General features: G+C 55.3%; 1 protein-coding gene across 1 annotated transcript; it reads left to right on the forward strand.

Moving 5' to 3' along the window:
- Positions 1-3,313: 3,313 nt before the first annotated feature.
- ALG12 (ALG12, alpha-1,6-mannosyltransferase) lies at positions 3,314-14,519 on the forward strand. Its single transcript, XM_011942253.1, has 9 exons — positions 3,314-3,554; positions 3,641-3,773; positions 6,483-6,656; positions 7,022-7,216; positions 7,758-7,863; positions 9,135-9,356; positions 13,227-13,396; positions 13,479-13,554; positions 13,663-14,519. The coding sequence occupies exons 1-9, from the start codon at positions 3,393-3,395 to the stop codon at positions 13,889-13,891; spliced, it is 1,467 nt and encodes a 488-aa protein (XP_011797643.1). The 5' UTR covers positions 3,314-3,392; the 3' UTR covers positions 13,892-14,519.
- The last annotated feature ends 3,042 nt before the right edge of the window (positions 14,520-17,561 follow it).

Genomic DNA, 17,561 nt, shown 5'->3' on the forward strand with positions numbered 1-17,561 from the left:
CACCTGTAATCCCAGCACTTTGGGAGGCCGAGGTGGGCGGATCACTAGGTCAGGAGATCGAGACCATCCTGGCTAACACGGTGAAACCCCGTCTCTACTAAAAAATACAAAAAAAATAGCCAGGCGTGGTGGTGGGCGCCTGTAGTCCCAGGTACTCGGGAGGCTGAGGCAGGAGAATGGCGTGAACCCGGGAAGCGGAGCTTGCAGTGAGCTGAAATCGCGCCACTGCACTCCAGCCTGGGCGATAGAGCGAGACTCCGTCTCACAAAAAGTAGAAAAATAAATAAAAAATAAAGTGTCATGGCCTGGGCCTGTTTTAACCTGTAGGTGCTCCCGAGGCACCTGTCACTTATATTAGCCACAGCTGCTGACCAGCTGCTGAGCAGAGTGGACTAGTGCAGGACAGCGTCCACTCACCCTTGCCCAGTGGGGGGTTGGTCATGGTTTTCACGCTTGCCAGTGTTGACCTGGTCTTCCCATGCTTCTGGCAGAGAATCTGGACTCACCCTTGGTCTTCTCATGCCTTCGAAAGTTGAAATCAAAGCACAAACATATTTTTTGTTTGAGATGGAGTCTCACTCAGTCGCCAGGCTGGAGTGCAGTGGCGCAATCTCCGCTCACTGCAACCTCCGCCTCCCAGGTTCAAGCAATTCTCCTGCCTCAGCCTCCTGAGTAGCTGGGACCACAGGCGCCCGCCACCACGCCTGGCTAATTTTTTGTATTTTTAGTAGAGACGGAGTTTCACCATGTTAGCCAGGATGGTCTCGATCTCCTGACCTTGTGATCCACCAGCCTCGTCCTCCCAAAGTGCGGGAATTACAGGAATGAGCCACCGCTCCCGGCCGCTGGAACATATTTTTAATAAGCACGTGAGCTGGTGTGATGAGATCCCTGTGTAAGAGTTTTTACCTATTTCTTCTTCGGCAGCCTTGTTGAGTGCCTACTGTGCAGCAGGCTCTGCTGATTCAGCAGTGAGTCCACCAAACAAGCCCTGCCCACAGGATGAGTCCAGCAGGGGAGGTGGCAGAGAGGCAGCCTTCAGGCTACAGAGGCTGGGCTCTGTCCTTGGTGCTGAGGCTGCACTGGTGGGAAAAATAATCCAGCATCAAAAACCCCCCACCGTCATAAAGCTTGTGTCTTAGCAAGTGGGAGACAGCTGAGTGGGCACTCCCTCGTCTGGTGGACAGTGACTCCTAACCTAGTGCTTCAGCCTTTCTCTTTGTTTGATACCAAGTTTATTTTTTTAAGTTTTTTATTATTTATTTATTTTCTTTTTTATTTCTGAGGCAGAGTCCTGCTCTGTGGCCCAGGCTGGATTTCAGTGGCACAATCTTGGCTTACTGCAGCCTCTGCCTCCGGGACTCAAGCTATTCTCCTGCCTCAGCCTCCCGAGTAGCTGGGATTATAGGCACGCGCTACCATGCCCAGGTAATTTTCGTATTTTTAGTAGAGACAAGGTTTCACCATGTTGGCCAGGATGGTCTTGATCTCCTGACCTCATGATCTGACCACCTCAGCCTCCCAAAGTGCTGAGATTACAGGAATGAGCCACCGCACCTGGCGCCAGGTTTTTATATTTGGCAAAGGAAAGAACTGCATACCATTTTAGTCATTGTAAAATTATTAAAACTTTCTTTTCTCTTTCTGTCCACTCCCTGCCCACCATATCAAATAGGGTTCCTCTTCCTTCTAATCTACAGATTTTCTTTTGGTTGCCATCATTGTAGACTTCGTAAGTCTCCATTTGATCAAACGGTAGTTTTGGCTGGGCACGGTGGCCCATGCCTGTAATCCCAACACTTCAGGAGGCCAAGGTGGGAAGATTGCTTGAAGCCAGGAGTTCCATACCAGCCTGGGCTACAAAGCAAGACCCTGTCTTTATAAAAAATAAGAAAACTTAGCTGAGTGTGGTGACCCACACCTGTAGCTGCAACTACTCAGGAGGCTGGGGCAAAAGGATCCCAGGAGTCTGAGGCTGCAGTGAACCACGATCACAGCACTGCATCCAGCTTAGGAGACAGAGGAAGATGCTGTCTCTTAAAAAAAAAAATTTTTTTTTTTTTTTTTGAGGCGGAGTCTCGCTCTGTCGCCCGGACTGGAGTGCAGTGGCTGGACTGGAGTGCAGTGGCCGGATCTCAGCTCACTGCAAGCTCTGCCTCCTGGGTTTACGCCATTCTCCTGCCTCAGCCTCCCGAGTAGCTGGGACTACAGGCGCCCGCCACCTCGCCCCGCTAGTTTTTGTATTTTTAGTAGAGACGGGGTTTCACCGTATTAGCCAGGATGGTCTCAATCTCCTGACCTCGTGATCCGCCCGTCTCGGCCTCCCAAAGTGCTGGGATTACAGGCTTGAGCCACCGCGCCCGGCCAAAAAAATTTTTTTTTAGGTAGTTTTAACAAACGGTAAGCCCTGGGGCTCTCTCTCCCTTTGCTTCTGGCCCTTCTGGTTTGGACTGAATAAAATCAAATGTGTTTTAAAAGAATCCAGAAACATGAAAAATTTGCCCCCTTCCCTCCCTTGGCCTTTCACGTGTAGCAGCTGGACATGTTGCTGGCCTCTCAGGAAGCTGTTAGTATTTGGGGGACCCATTGCCAGTCTCCCCAGGCTCACATGCAGGCTCATGGCTGGTGTGGTGCCACCTTTGGGAAAGCTGGCCATGGCTTCTCCCAGCCCCCACGGTGGGGTTCGGCGCAGGCATCCACAGCCACATCCCACCATTCCTGGGAGTAGGGGCTTTGCTGACCACTTGAGCCCTGTGTCCCGGCAGCTGTACTGTGTTCAGCCTTCTACCCTTCTGGGTCCCCTGTCCGCCATCCTCCAGCTTTGTGCCTCCCACCCAGCTAACCAGCCCCCGTCAGCCTCCCATTCCGTCTTCCTCAGCCGGTTCCCTCGGGGCCAAGCCTGGGTTTTGCTGACTCTCCTGCCTGATTTAGACTGGAGGGCAGGGGCCATTTACCAACCTCCATTGCCCTCGTGGCCCAGGCCTGCTCAGACTCAAGGTTCTGCTGCTGAGGTCCTTCTCCCCAAAAAAACATTCACAGAGCTGAAAGTGTCAGATCACTGGTTGCAATATGAAAGCTTCTCAAGTGTGATTTTTTTTCCCCGAACTTTCCATCTTTATGCGTTTTCAGATTTGTAGTAGTGCAACTAAGACAGTAGTTCAGAGAATTCCTGCTAACTCTTTACCCAGATCTCACAAACGAGCACAAGCATGACTTTCAAAATTCAGGAATCTGCTTTCACTTTTCCAGCATGCATGGAGTGGCAGTACTAACGGCTGGTGTCTCAATTCAGGAATCTGCTTTCACTTTTCCAGCATGCATGGACTAGCAGTACTAACGGCTAGTGTCTCGCACTCTTGCCCTCTGAAGGTACGTGAAGCTGAAAGCCTGGAATGGCTGGAAAGGGGTCATCAGGCAGGCGGCCCCTGCTGCTGGGGCTGCTGGTGGCTGTAGCCACTGTCCACCTGGTCACCTGTCCCTACACCAAAGTGGAGGAGAGCTTCAACCTGCAGGCCACACATGACCTGCTGTACCACTGGCGAGACCTGGAGCAGGTGAGGGGCCCCTGCTGTCCTTGGGGAAAACCTCATGTTACCAGCTGGCAGGGCCCGGGTGCACTGACCTGCCCTTCTCCTCGCAGTACGACCATCTCGAGTTCCCCGGAGTCGTCCCCAGGACGTTCCTCGGGCCAGTGGTGATCGCAGCATTCTCCAGCCCCGCGGTTTACATGCTTTCGCTGTTAGAAATGTCCAAGTTTTACTCTCAGCTAGTAGGTAAGGGGGTCTTCAACAAAGGAGAAGGGAGTGAGGGATCGTGGTGTCATCGGGTGACCTCAGCGAGGCCGCCGTCCCCCCGCCCAGGAACGCTGTCTGTTGCAGTCTTGCCTGCCCTCAATCACCGTGGCATGGCGGCTCAGAGCAGGCGCTCAGGTCAGGCCTGGGACATCTGAGCCAGCCCCTCTGTGCCTCCACACTCTTGACTGTGAAATTAGGGATGACGGCACCCACTCCCCAGGGCAGGTACAAGAGAAATGCTGTCTGTCTGTGAGGCAACTCCCGCCACCTGAGCCTGCTGCTCCCGCCTCACCTGGCGAACCCCTATGGGGTCAACAGCCTTTATTCCTGCAGAAACAGCACCATTTGCCTTGGGGAACGTTACAAACAGAACCTCACATTCCCAGAGGCCGCTGCAGGGCCTGCGTGCAAATCCTGGGTCTTTCTCTGTGCCCACATGAGGACTAAAAAAAACAATTTTAGAACATTTTGTACATATTACATATTGTTCTGAAAACCGATTTTTTTTGTTTGTTTGTTTTGAGACAGGGCCTTGCTGTGTCACCCAGGCTGGAGTGCAGTGGTGCAATGATAGCTCACTGCAGCTTTGAACTCCTGGGCTCAAGTGATCGTCCCACCTCAGCCTCCCACAGTGCTGGGATTACAGGCGTGAGCCACCATGCCCAGTCACACAACCTGAGTTTTTAAAGTCAGCAATCACCACTTTTTCATTTCAGTACATTTTTATTGCTTTTAATACCCAGACATGCTTCCAGTGAGTCTGTCCAGCCTGCATGGAGAGCTTTAAGAAGCAGCACCTTCCTGGGGAAGGAGCACGTTCCTGGGGAAGGAGCACGTTCCTGGGGAAGCAGCAGTTCTGCTTCTTGAAGGGCAGATTGGGAACGGAAACCCACCATGGCATGGGGACAGCTGGACAAGCTGTGCGTGTCCTGTGGAGGCGTCAGGGAGCCCCAGATGGGGAGGAGTTGGGGGGCCATGAGCCAGGGAAAGGAAGTCCGCAGGCAGTCCCAGGGCTGAGTCCACATTCCCCTGGAAGCTTCTGCGTATTCCAGGGGTGGCAGCAAGAGGCCGGGAGGTTGGGCAGAGCTGGGCAGACTCCGGCTGGACAGAAACTCGGAGGGCTGCAGCTTCAGCCAGTGGACAGGAGCCCACCCTGGGTCCTTCCTGATCCCACTAAGATGACCTGGAATTGCTAGTGCCCCCCCCCCGCAGCCCCTGCCACAGGCCAAAATCCTTCCTCTCTGGATGAAGAGCACGTCATCCTGGGGACTGAAGGTCATACTGGGGCCGAGGCTGATCCTGGAGCTGAGGCTGCCCTTGTTGGGCACGGGGTTGAGATTGTTGGGCATTTGGGAAGATGGAAAACCAAGAGAAGAGACGCAGGGGATGGACCTGATGGGAAAAAGGGGAAGTGGGGTTTGCCGGGGTCTGTGAATTGTTTAAAAAGCCCAGGGGGAATTCCAGCACCAAAAATGCAGCAGCTGGAGCCAGACCCACTCCTGGGTATCAGTGAAAAATGTCCTGTTGAGACATTCAGGCCAGACGCAGTGACTCACGCCTGTAATCCCAGAACTTTGGGAGGCCGAGGCGGGGGGATCACCTGAGGTCAGGAGTTTGAGACCATCCTGGCCAACATGAGGAAACCCTGTCTCTACTAAAAATACAAAAATTAGCTGGGCGTGGCAGCGTGTGCCTGTAATCCCAGCTACTCGGGAGGCTGAGGTAGCAGAATTGCTTGAACCCGGGAGGCAGAGGTTACAGTGAGCTGAGATTGTGCCACTGCACTCCAGCCTGAGCAACAGAGGGAAGCTCTGTCCTTAAAAAAAAAAAAAAAAGACATTTGCAGTCCGAATCCAGCAATCAGTGAAAAGAACGCCTGGTGTGCATATGGGGTGTTCTGGGAACAGCAGGTCCAGCACTCAGACGTCTGTGGTCCCCTTGGCAATGCCTGGATATCTCTGCCTGTTGGCCCTTACAGCTGCCCGGACCCAGTTGCCTCTCACATGGGGGCTTCGAAGTCCCTTTGGCCTTCCGGAAAGGCAGTGAGAGATACCCAGAAGTTCATTTTTCTTCCTGTTTTCAGCCTTTCTTGCCAGCGGCTGACGGGCCAGTCCACGGTGAGGATGTGTGGTCGGCTGGGTACTGTCCTGGGCACACCTGCCCCCTCACCGCCTCCTCATCAGACCACCAGCCCAGAGGTGGCTCCCGCTGTTGAGTGGGGAGAGGGGTCCTGACCCCCTTCCTGCCTGGGAGCCTGTGTTCCCGCCACATCCCACCTCCTCACGGCTGCTGGTTAGAGCAAGATCTGAGCCCGGCCCTTGCAAACATTGCCCCTGGAGATGCCACAGCCCGATGGGGTCTCTGGTTTAGTGTAGGGCTCAGCTTGTGGCACCCCCAAGTTCTGTGTCCTCCCTCATGCTTCAGAGAGCAGCCCCCGCAAGAGCCCTCGTGGCACCAGGCTTGGGCATTTCAGTTCCCGACAGGAGCTCAGGGGGCCTGGGGCCAGACGTCTGTTTTAGACATGGAGACAATGCCCTCAAGGCTGCTTTGCCTGACATGGCCGTCAGCTGGCATTGCAGCAACATAGAAGAATCCATATAGAAAGATATGTGTAGAAGGACCCACGTAGGAGGACCCACTGGATGCTCCTCCGCTACAGGCTCACGTGCTGTCACTGTCTTTGTTTAGTTAGAGGAGTGCTTGGACTCGGCGTGATTTTTGGACTGTGGACGTTACAAAAGGAAGTGAGACGGCAGTTTGGGGCCATGGTGGCCACCACGTTCTGCTGGGTGACGGCCGTGCAGTTCCACCTGATGTTCTACTGCACGCGGACACTGCCCAACGTGCTGGCCCTGCCCGTAGGTACGTCGCTGCCGGCCGTGCCTGCACACCCACGGTGCCGGGCAGGGGCTCCCCTGAGTCAGGGGCTCCCCGGCTGATGACAGCGCCTCCCTGGTGATGGCCACACCCCGCTGGGCTCCTCAGGATGGTCCGTGGCCTGAAACCGGGCTCTTTGTTTTCCCTGCTGGGTTGGGATGCACTTCCTAGCCAACAACGTGGGTGCGGGGGGCGGCTCTGAGTGGTTTGTTTTCTGGGATATTTGTGTGACTTTTATGATAAGAAAAGGAACAGCTGCTGGTTAGAGCAAGGTCTCTTCGCTTCCCAGGGTGTTTTCTGGGCCAGGTGGGCCCTGTGTCTGATGGGCACCCTCCTGCGCTGTCTTGCAGTCCTGCTGGCCCTGGCAGCCTGGCTGCGGCACGCGTGGGCCCGCTTCATCTGGCTGTCAGCCTTCACCATCATCGTGTTCAGGGCGGAGCTGTGCCTGTTCCTGGGCCTCCTGCTGCTGCTGGCCTTGGGCAACCGAAAGATTTCTGTAGTCAGAGCCCTTCGCCACGCCATCCCGGCGGGGATCCTCTGTTTAGGTAAGTCAATCGCTGCGGGATGCTTCTAACTGGATTTTGTTTTGCCTTGTTTTACCAAGGTCAAGAGAAATTTGGGACGTTTTCATCCCCATGAAATAAAATGACTCTAACTTTAGCAGTGTTAAAACATTTCAGTCCTAAGCCTCCTGCCCGGGGTCTCCGGGGGCCCCACCCTGTACCTTGGGAGCCCCTGTTCACTGGTCTGTCCCTTGTCCTTGGGCTGGGGGAGGCCACAAGAGCAGAGGGTGGCTTGTCCCTGCGCCAGACGGTGGTTCTGGGCAGTGGTGTCCTCAACATAGCCGGCGTCTTTTTTCTTTTTTTTGTTTTAGAGATAGCTTGCTCTGTCACCCAGGATGGAGTGCAGTGGCGTGATCGTGGTCCATTGCAACCTCCAACTCCTAGGATCCAGCAATCTTCCCACCCAGCCCAACCTCTTTTCTTTGAAAGCAGCTTGTAGTTTCTGTAGTGATGGGGGCTGCACTGTGGCGGGGTGTTTACTGATGGCTGTTTGCGAGTAAGAAACTCTATTTTGTTTTATCAGGACTGACGGTTGCCGTGGATTCTTATTTTTGGCGGGAGCTCACGTGGCCAGAAGGAAAGGTGTTTTGGTACAACACTGTCCTGAACAAAAGCTCCAATTGGGGGGTATCCTTCAGTGTCCGTGCAGGAGGGCGATGGGTGGGACCCCCAGCCACACCTCCTGGGCCTCCTTGGGTGGTGGAAGCAGCTGCTTCTCCCTTCTGTGCAGCCTGGCTGCAGGGTCAGGATGGAGCCCCTCCCTTCCACTTGCTCCTGGGAAATGCTGACCATGGGCGGTGAGGTCCCAGCTGCCCTCTCTCAGTCCTGTGGAAACAGCCCTGCCCCGGATTAACCCAGCCTTTCTTCTGCTCCTTGGGCAATCTGCCTTTTTTTTTTGAGACTGAGTCTGGCTCTGTCGCCCAGGCTGGAGTACGGTGGTGTGATCTCAGCTCACTGCAGCTTCTGCCTCCCTGGTTCAAGCAATTCTCTTGCCTCAGCCTCACGAGTAGCTGGGACTACAGGCGCACGCCACCGCGCCTGGCTAATTTTTGTATTTTTAGTAGAGATGGGGTTTTACCATGTTGATCAGGCTGGTCTTAAACTTCTGACCTCAAGTGATCTGCCCACCTCGGCCTCCCAAAGTGCTGGGATTACAGGTGTGAACCACCACACCTGGCCTGGACAATCTGCATTTAAAAAGCACTTTCTTAGGAAGTATGTCAAATATACACGTGTAGATGGAATAGCATAACAAATCCCCAACACGTGTGTCACCCGTGACTATCTGTTTTTGTTTGTTTGTTTGTTTGTTTTTTTGAGACAGAGTCTCACCCTGTTGCCAGGTTGGAGTGCAATGGCACGATCTCGGCTCACTGCAACCGCCAACTCCCTGGTTCAAGTGATTCTCCTGTCTCAGCCTCCTGAGTAGCTGGGATTACAGGCACTTGCTACCACGCCCAGCTAATTTTTGTATTTGTATCGGAGACGGGGTTTCACCATGTTGGCCAGGATGGTCTCGATCCCTTGACCTCGTGATCCGCCCACCTTGGCCTCCCAAAGTGCTGGGATTACAGACGTGAGCCACTGCGCCTGGCTGACCATCTGTTTTTAATGGTGAAGAAAAGGGTGCAGAGACCGAACATCCCACGGCCCTTTCTGCCTTGGTCCTGCCTGGAGGGGGCCCGAAGCCCAAGTGGTATGTGTGCACCCGCGCCGTGGCCTGGGTGTGTCTTTTAGGAGGGGGCCTGGGGCCTGAGTGGTGTGTGTGCACGCGATCCATGACCCAGGCTGCGTCTCTCAGCACAACTGTCTTCAGGCATCTTCTCTGCCTTGACCCCGCCACCCAGCCCACGGGCTTATCGTGGACAGGTGCGTGGCCTCCTTAACCCAGCCCGCCGACCTCCCCACTGCTGTGGTACTTCTACTCAGCCCTGCCCCGCGGCCTGGGCTGCAGCCTGCTCTTCATCCCCCTGGGCTTGGTGGACAGAAGGACGCACGCACTGACAGTGCTGGCACTGGGCTTCGTGGCGCTCTACTCCCTCCTGCCGCACAAGGAGCTACGCTTCATCATCTATGCCTTCCCTGCTCTCAACATCACAGCTGCCAGAGGCTGCTCCTACCTGTGAGCACTCACTTGTGACATGCATTTTTAGTTTCATTGGAAACAGGTTCACTGATTTACTGTGTGGGGGGGTGTATGTGTGTGTTTAAGTTTTGAAACAGGGTTTTGCTCTGTCACCCAGGCTGGAGTGCAGCAGTGCGATCGTGGCTCACTGCACTCCTCAACTCCTAGGGAGTCAAGCCATCCTCCTGTCTCCTCCTCTCAAAGTGCTGGGATTACAGGTGTGAGCCACCAGGGCTATTTTTTAAGATAAACACAGGGCGTGTTGAATTAGGCGCTTATGTCAAAAGAGGGTGGCCCCAGTCCTCTCTCCTCCCTGAGGTCTGCATGGGATGTACGGGCCTGGCGACCTGCTGACAGAGGGCTTTGCTCAGGTGGTCTTTGTCTTGGGTTAATTTGGTGACTAGTCCACATGTGGTGATGCACCAGCGGTCCCCATCTCTGTCACAGGGGAGGGACACTCACACAGGTAGCGACGGCAGAGGGCAGGGGCGGCCAGGCCTGGGAGGCTCTGAGGGTGACAGGTTAGGTGGAGGAAGGACGTTCATGACCATCCTGACAGGGCCTCAGGGTTGAGGGCATTTGTCAAGGCAGGTCATCTGGCTGGAAGAGGGGGATGGTCAGGGAGGTGCGTGTGGCCGGGTGCAGAGGGCCCAGTGTGGCCCAGGCTTGGTGTCCTGTGGAGGGTGGGTGGGCTTCCTGGGGGGAGGGACTGAAGGCAGCAGGTGATGGAGGTGGAGCTGGGAGCCTGCCAGGGCCTGGGGAGGGCACTGCCTGGACTGAGGGTGGGGCGGTCTGAGTGCATCTGCCACTCAGTGTTGCAAGCCTCAGGGAGCCAGCAGAGTCCATCACTGCTGGGCCCTGTGGGTGCTGGGGAAGGACCTGGGGCTCAGGCCCAGGAGAGTCCATCACTGCTGGGCCCTGTGGGTTCTGGGGAAGGACCCGGGGCTCAGGCCCAGGAGAGTCTATCACTGCTGGCCCTATGGGTGCTGGGGAAGGACCCAGGGCTGAGGCTGGCCAGCTCTGTGCCCATTCAGAGCTTGCTGCCTTGATGGGAACAGGAGGCCAACTCAGGCCACACTGGACATTGAGGGGTGGCAGGGCTGCGGGCCAGGAGGGCCGGGGCCTGAGGCGCTGAGAGGTGCCCACTCTGGCTGGAGAGGACGTCCCACAACGTGGTCCCTGATCCCAGGCAGCGGTCAGGCGCTTTCCAGTGACACCTGTTCAGGGGAGGGGATGGTGCCCCTCAGCTCCCACTGCTCTGCACTGCCCTTGGGCCTGGGAGCTCCTCTGGCTGCTGTGACTGTTCCTCGCTGGGGGTTCCTCCAGCTGCCGTGGCCGTCCCTCCGTGGAGCCCCTGGGAGCTCCTCCAGCTGCCGTGGCTGTTCCTCACTGGGGGCTCCTCTGGCTGCCATGGCCATGCCTGGGTTGGGGGCTCCTCTGGCTGCCGTGGCCATGGGGCTCCTCCAGCTGCTGTAACTGTGCCTCAGTGGGGGCTCCTGGGAGCTCTGCCTCTGCTTTTCTGTGCCTTTGGCTCCCTCCCGTCCCAGGGGTGGGCTCAGGGCTGAAGGGGGAGCAGACTCCAGCCCGAGTCATGGAAAAGAGGGTGGGAAAGACCGGGAGAGTGGCGCAGATGGATTGTATTTGGTGACAGACTTTTCCAGCAGGGAAGAAGATCCAGTGTGAACCGGACCCAGCTCTGCTGAAACCAAAGGCAGGAGTGTCTGAGGCCTGGTGTGCTGGGCGTGAGGGCTGCTCCGTTCAAGGGCCCCCGCTGTGCCAGTCGGCCTTATCCGGAGGAGGACAAACTTGGGGAGTCTAAATGAGGGGGTGCAGGGTAAAGCAAGGCCCCCTCCGAAGTCAGGTCCTCAGCCCGGTCACCCTGGGAGCAAGAGCAGGCCGCACCCCCGCCACACCCCCTTGTCCCCGTGTCAGGGCCCAGGGCTTTGCGACAGTCCTGGGGGTGCGAGCTTTCCGCAGTGACTGCCCACTCCGGCTCTGGGCGGGAACGAAGGGCGAACGCCCTGGCAGTGCTGAGCTCTTTGGGGCAGGCACTTAGGAGGCTGGGGTCATCCTAGGAGCGGCCTCAAGCTCAGGAACGGCCCCAGAGTTTGTTCACGGGTGCACGAGTCTGCTCTCGCACTGCTGTAAAGAAACACCGGAGACCAGATAATTTATAAAGAGGAGGCTTCATTGGCTCGCGGTTCCGCAGGCCGTACAGGATTGGCTCGCGGTTCCGCAGGCCGTACATCAGTGGCTCGCGGTTCCGCAGGCCGTACAGGATTGGCTGGCGGTTCCGCAGGCCGTACAGGATTGGCTGGCGGTTCCGCAGGCCGTACAGGATTGGCTCTCGGTGCCGCAGGCCGTACAGGATTGGCTCTCGGTGCCGCAGGCCGTACAGGATTGGCTCTCGGTGCTGCAGGCTGTACAGGAAGCGTGATGCTGGTGTCTGCTCAGCTTCCAGGGAGGCCTGGGGAAACTTTACATCATGGCGGAAGGCGAGAGGGAAGCAGGCACGTTTTGTGTGGCCAGAGCAGGAGGAAGAGGGACAGGGGAGGCGTCACCCATTTTCAAACAAGCAGACATCTTGAGAACTCCCTCAGTATCAGGAGAACAGCATGGAGGGGATGGCACTAATCCATTCCCGAAGGCTCTACCTCCATGACCCAGTCACCTCCCACCAGGCCCCACCGCCAGCATTGGGGATCACAGTTGGACATGAGATTTGGTGGGGACGCAGATCCGAACCATAGCAAAGGGCAGGGCCTTCGGAGAAGAGGGCTCCGAGGAGCCTGGTGGGTTTGGAAGAGAGAGAGCCTTGATCAGGGGTTCAGGGCGTTTAGACCAGGGTTGGCAAGCTTTTCTGTTAAGGACCAGCTAATAAGGAGCCTCATCTTCGTGGGTCACGCGGTCTCTGGCAGCTGCTAACTCTGCTGTAGGAGCCTGAGATTGGCACAGTCTATTGTGAGAGAACTAGCGGCGCCCTGTGCCACAGAGCTCATTCACCTGCTGGGAGTGGACTTGGCAGCACGGGTGACACTCTGACCTACACAGTCACTTGGGATTGTTTGAAAATATATTTTTAGGCTGGGCGTGGTGGCTCATGCCTCTCATCCCAGCACTTTGGAAGGCTGAGGCAGGCAGATCACGAGGTCAGGAGTTCAAAACTAGCCTGGCCAACATAGTGAAAGCCTCTCTCTACTAACAATACAAAAATTAGCTGGGCATGGTAGCGGGCAGCTTGAGGCAGGAGAATCACTTGAACCTGGCAGGTGGAGGTTGCAGTGAGCTGAGATCGTGCCACTGCACTCCAGTCTGGGTGACACAGTGAGGCTCTGTCTCAAAAGAAAAGAAAATGTATTTTTAAAAATCTCATCTAGGCCAGGCACAGTGGCTCACACCTGTAATCACAGCACTTTGAGAGGCCGAGATGGGCGGATCACGAGGTCAGGAGATCGAGACTATCCTGGCTAACACGGTGAAACCCCGTCTCTACTAAAAATACAAAAACTAGCCGGGCGAGGTGGCGGGCGCCTGTAGTCCCAGCTACTCGGGAGGCTGAGGCAGGAGAATGGTGTGAACCCTGAAGGCGGAGCTTGCAGTGAGCCCAGATTATGCCGCTGCACTCCAGCCTGGGGGACAGAGTGAAAAAAAAAAATCTAAAGTTTAATTTGGCATCTTGGGTAGAATTTCACAGACAATTCTTGAGGCAGTATCTTAACTACTTTTACCGGTTAATCTGTTTATTTGGTGGTGAACTCTTTGTTATGACTTGGAGAAGTTGAACAGCAGGTTATGCTCCCACTATGTTTTGTAGATAGATTATTGTCACCACGTTCTGCCTATGATGTGTAACCATTCTTTTTTCAGGCTGAATAACTATAAAAAGTCTTGGCTGTACAAAGTGGGGTCTCTGCTTGTGATCGGACACCTCGTGGTGAATGCCGCCTACTCAGCCACGGCCCTGTACGTGTCGCATTTCAACTACCCGGGTGGCGTCGCGATGCAGAGGCTGCACCAGCTGGTGCCCCCCCAGACAGGTGGGTACTGGAGGCGCTGCCTGGGGACCACTGTGGCTCCGACCGCAGGGTTGGGCTCTGACAGCAGGCCTGGTTTTCCTAGACGTCCTTCTGCACATTGATGTGGCAGCTGCCCAGACAGGCGTATCTCGGTTTCTCCAAGTCAACAGTGCCTGGAGGTAGGATTCACACACAGCACGACCCTCCTGGAAGCCACCCTTGGCACCCGGGGTGGGGGATGGGGCGATTTGGGGCCCTGGGCTGGACCACCGGCTCTCATCCCACAGGTATGACAAGAGGGAGGACGTGCAGCCGGGGGCGGGCATGCTGGCGTACACACACATCCTTATGGAGGCGGCCCCTGGGCTCCTGGCCCTCTACAGGGACACACACCGGGTCCTGGCCAGCATCGTGGGCACCACAGGTGTGAGTCTGAACCTGACCCAACTGCCCCCCTTCAACGTCCACCTGCACACAAAACTGGTGCTTCTGGAGAGGCTCCCCCGGCCGTCCTGAGGGGGACCAAGCAGCCCCCAGCAGCCACAGGCCTTCCAGGAGCTGAGTGTTCTGGCACAGTTCCAACACAATTATGACAATTCAGACAAGCAAGTCAAAGTACTGTGCACCTGTCTCTGACAGACACCAGAGCAGGGCCAGGGCCTCCACAGCCTCACCTGGGGCTCGCAGCACCAGAGAACAAGGGGCCCAGGTCTTGTTGGCACCCCGGGAACCGCTGCCCAGGGTGATGGTGGCCTGCTCAGGGCTGCTGGGCGACAGTCATCTGTCGTCCAGACCGGGTGCCATTCATGACTAATGAGGAGCAGCGGGCTCACCTGGGCACCTGTCTGCCGGGAGGCCACATGTGTCGTGGCGTGCCCACCCGGGGGGAGCAGTAGTTTGGCAGCACCCCACGCCTGCTGCCAGAGGGCCTCTCGGGGCACCTAAGACAGCACCCCCTCTCAGGGGAGACCATGGTGGCCCCTGCCGCCCCCCTGACCTGCTGCCACCACTGCAACTTTTTTATTCACAGGCATCCCATCTCCATCACAGATAAAATTTTAGGAGATAAATACGTTCAAAAAGGAATGAGAGAAAAAGAATAAGGCAATAAATGTTGATCAGAACCTCTCAAGATTACAGAAAATAATGAGAATGAAATTTAAAAAATGTTTCCTGTGTGATAGCTTATCACAGGTGACTATTCCAGGTGTTATGGTAAAGGGACAGCTTGGTGCTGTCAGCTTCACTGACCATGCATTTATAAAGCTCCAAAGTACATGTGATGCTGCTGGGCACTGGAGACGGGGGACTAGCTGCTGCTGCACACATATGCACACATACCACACACACATGCACACACGCACATGTTCACACACCATGTATACACTACACACTCATGCACATATGCATACACACTACACACACCATGCACACTACATGCATATACACACAATGCACATGTGCACACACCATGCATACACACTACACACACATGCACACATACAATGCACACGTGCACACACCAGGCATACACACCACACGCACACACAATGCACATGTGCACACACCATGAGTACACACCACACGCACACAATGCACATGTGCACACACCATGAGTACACACCACACGCACACAATGCACATGTGCACACACCATGCATACACACCACACACACATGCACACAAATGCACACATGCACATCATGCATACATACCACACACGTATCCACGCACACAATGCACACGTGCACACACCATGCATACACCACACGCACATGTACCATGCATACACACGTGCACACACCATGCACACCACACACGTGCACACCCCCATACATACACACCACACATGCGTGTACACACACATGCATAAAGACATGATTTCTTCCTGAGCTCTTTGAGAACTTGTGGCTGTTGGCCCAGGTACCCTGGGGCTGCCTGTCCACCTGATGCCTCCTGGTTTTCCCATTGCATCTGGCGAACATCTATGCAGACACTTCCTGACTCCCACAGAGGCCAGATGGTGAGGACTGGAGAGCAGGCTTCCCGGCCCCAGCATCCCACAGACATGGGCTCCCTCCCCCATCCATTCATCTGTGTGTCTCAGGTATTCCGTGGTTATCCACGCTCGTTCTCTTTTATCACTGGCCACATGTGGATTGCCTCCCGACTTCAGTGGTCTGTGAGTTGCTCCCGTCTTTAATTATCCTGGTGTTCAAAGTGTACGAGATTTGCTGGTGGGAACCCTGCCACGCTCTGCCTGTGCGCTGCGCCTCTCCTTCGAGCACCTCCTCATGACCAGGCATGGCAGGGCATCCTCTTGGGCCTCTGGCCTCCGCCATTGCTCTGTGGGGCTTGGCTCCCTCTGGTGGGCAACAGCGTTAGAGACCAGGATCTCGACACGAGGTATGCTCGATGCCACAGGGTGCCTGAGCTTTAGGCCCTTTCTGTGGACAGGCTAGGGAGAACAGGCGTGCCGACACGCAGACACACACGTACATATGTAATATGCGTGTACAGATCTGAAACGGCTCAGAGCCGTGCGCGGATTCTGTCCCACCTTGCACGGTTCTTCCCTACCCCCCATCTCCACCCTGAGGACCCTGGCCCCCAGCAACAGCAGCATCCTCAGGCATCTGCTGGGGAGTCCAGCGCACGCCTGCTCAAGAGCTCCAGCACAGCTTTGCCATAGGGTTGCAAAAACAAACCCACCATGAAGAGGTCGGGATTGTGTGGAGTTCACTCCCTGCCCACAACTGCGGGTGCCGTCAAGTGCTGTGCTCATGAGTTCCGTGGATTGGCTTCTCCACCATCAGTGTTGTGGTGCCTTCATTGGAGATACAGCTGGGTTCATCCTTCCCGTTTGCTTTCAGTCTCGTGCCTCCCACCACACCCCACGCCCTGTCCTGTTAGGTTTGTAGCGTGTGACCATCCTTCTAGATGTCAAAACTGCCCCTAAAGACAGACGCAGGGAGCCACTCCCTCCCGTGCCTCCTCCTCACTTTTTGGTATTGAGCATAGGTTTCTCCTGGTTTTCTCGCGTGTTGAATTTTGTAAAGATGAACGTATACACGTGTATTCCTCTTTCTTAGAGCATTCTTTATATGCTCTTCTGCACTTTGGCTTTTTGGTTTTGTTTCAGAGACAGGGTCTTGCTCTGTTACCCAGGCTGGAGTGCAGTGGTGCAATCATAGCTTACTGTAGCCTCCATCTCCTGGGCTCAAGCCATCCTCCCACCTCAGCCTCCCGAGTAGCTGGGACTACAGGTGTGTGCCACCAAGCCCAGCTAATTTTTTTTAAGTTTTTGTTGTAGAGATGGGATCTGGCTATGTTGCCCAGGATGGTCTCGAACTCTAAGCTTCCAGCAGTCCCCCTGCCTTGGCCTCCTAAAGTGCTGGAATGACAGGCATGAGCTTCCAGCCACACACTGTTTTTTTCACATAACACTCTCTCCTGGAAACCATGGTGCCGACGTAAGGATTTCCCTCACTGTCTTTTAGAACCACGTGGCTGGCGCTCTGCCATGTGATGGGCTGCAGTTTCCTCAGCTGCTGGTCAGGTTATTCCCGATAGTTTGTAAATTCAGATAATGCTGCCATGAATAACCGAGTGCCTTTGTACTTTCAGATTGCTCGAGGTGTGTCTTCAGGGTGAATTCCTGCGTGTGGCAGCGCTGGGCTGCGGGGTGACTGTGCGTTGGTTGCATTGGGTATTGCCACGTTTCCTCCACAGGGTGGTCCCATTTTGCAACCCCACAGGGCCAAGTTTTTTTAATTGGCCAGTCTGAGGGGTGAGTGGTGGTTCAGTGTCATTTCAATCATTTTTCTTTTTTTCTTTTTTTCGACAGAGTCTTGCTTTGTCACCCAGGCTGGAGTGCAGTGGCGCAATCTTGGCTCACTGCAACCTCCACCTCCCAGGCTCAAGTGATTCCTCTGCCTCAGCCTCCCAAGTAGCTGGGACTACAGGGGCGCACCACCACGTCCAGCTCATTTTTTTTGTATGATAGTAGAGACAGGATTTCACCATATCGGTCAGGCTGGTCTCAAACTCCTGACCACGTGATCCACCCACCTCGGCCTCCGAAAGTGCTAGGATTACAGGTGTGAGCCACCGCGCCCAGCCTTGATCATTTTTCTTATGAGTGAAGTTGAATGTCTTTTCATAGACTAATTTTTTGGTGTTTTTT

Source organism: Colobus angolensis, unplaced genomic scaffold (genome assembly GCF_000951035.1).
Source record: "Colobus angolensis palliatus isolate OR3802 unplaced genomic scaffold, Cang.pa_1.0 Scaffold208, whole genome shotgun sequence".
Classification (NCBI taxonomy): domain Eukaryota; kingdom Metazoa; phylum Chordata; class Mammalia; order Primates; family Cercopithecidae; genus Colobus; species Colobus angolensis.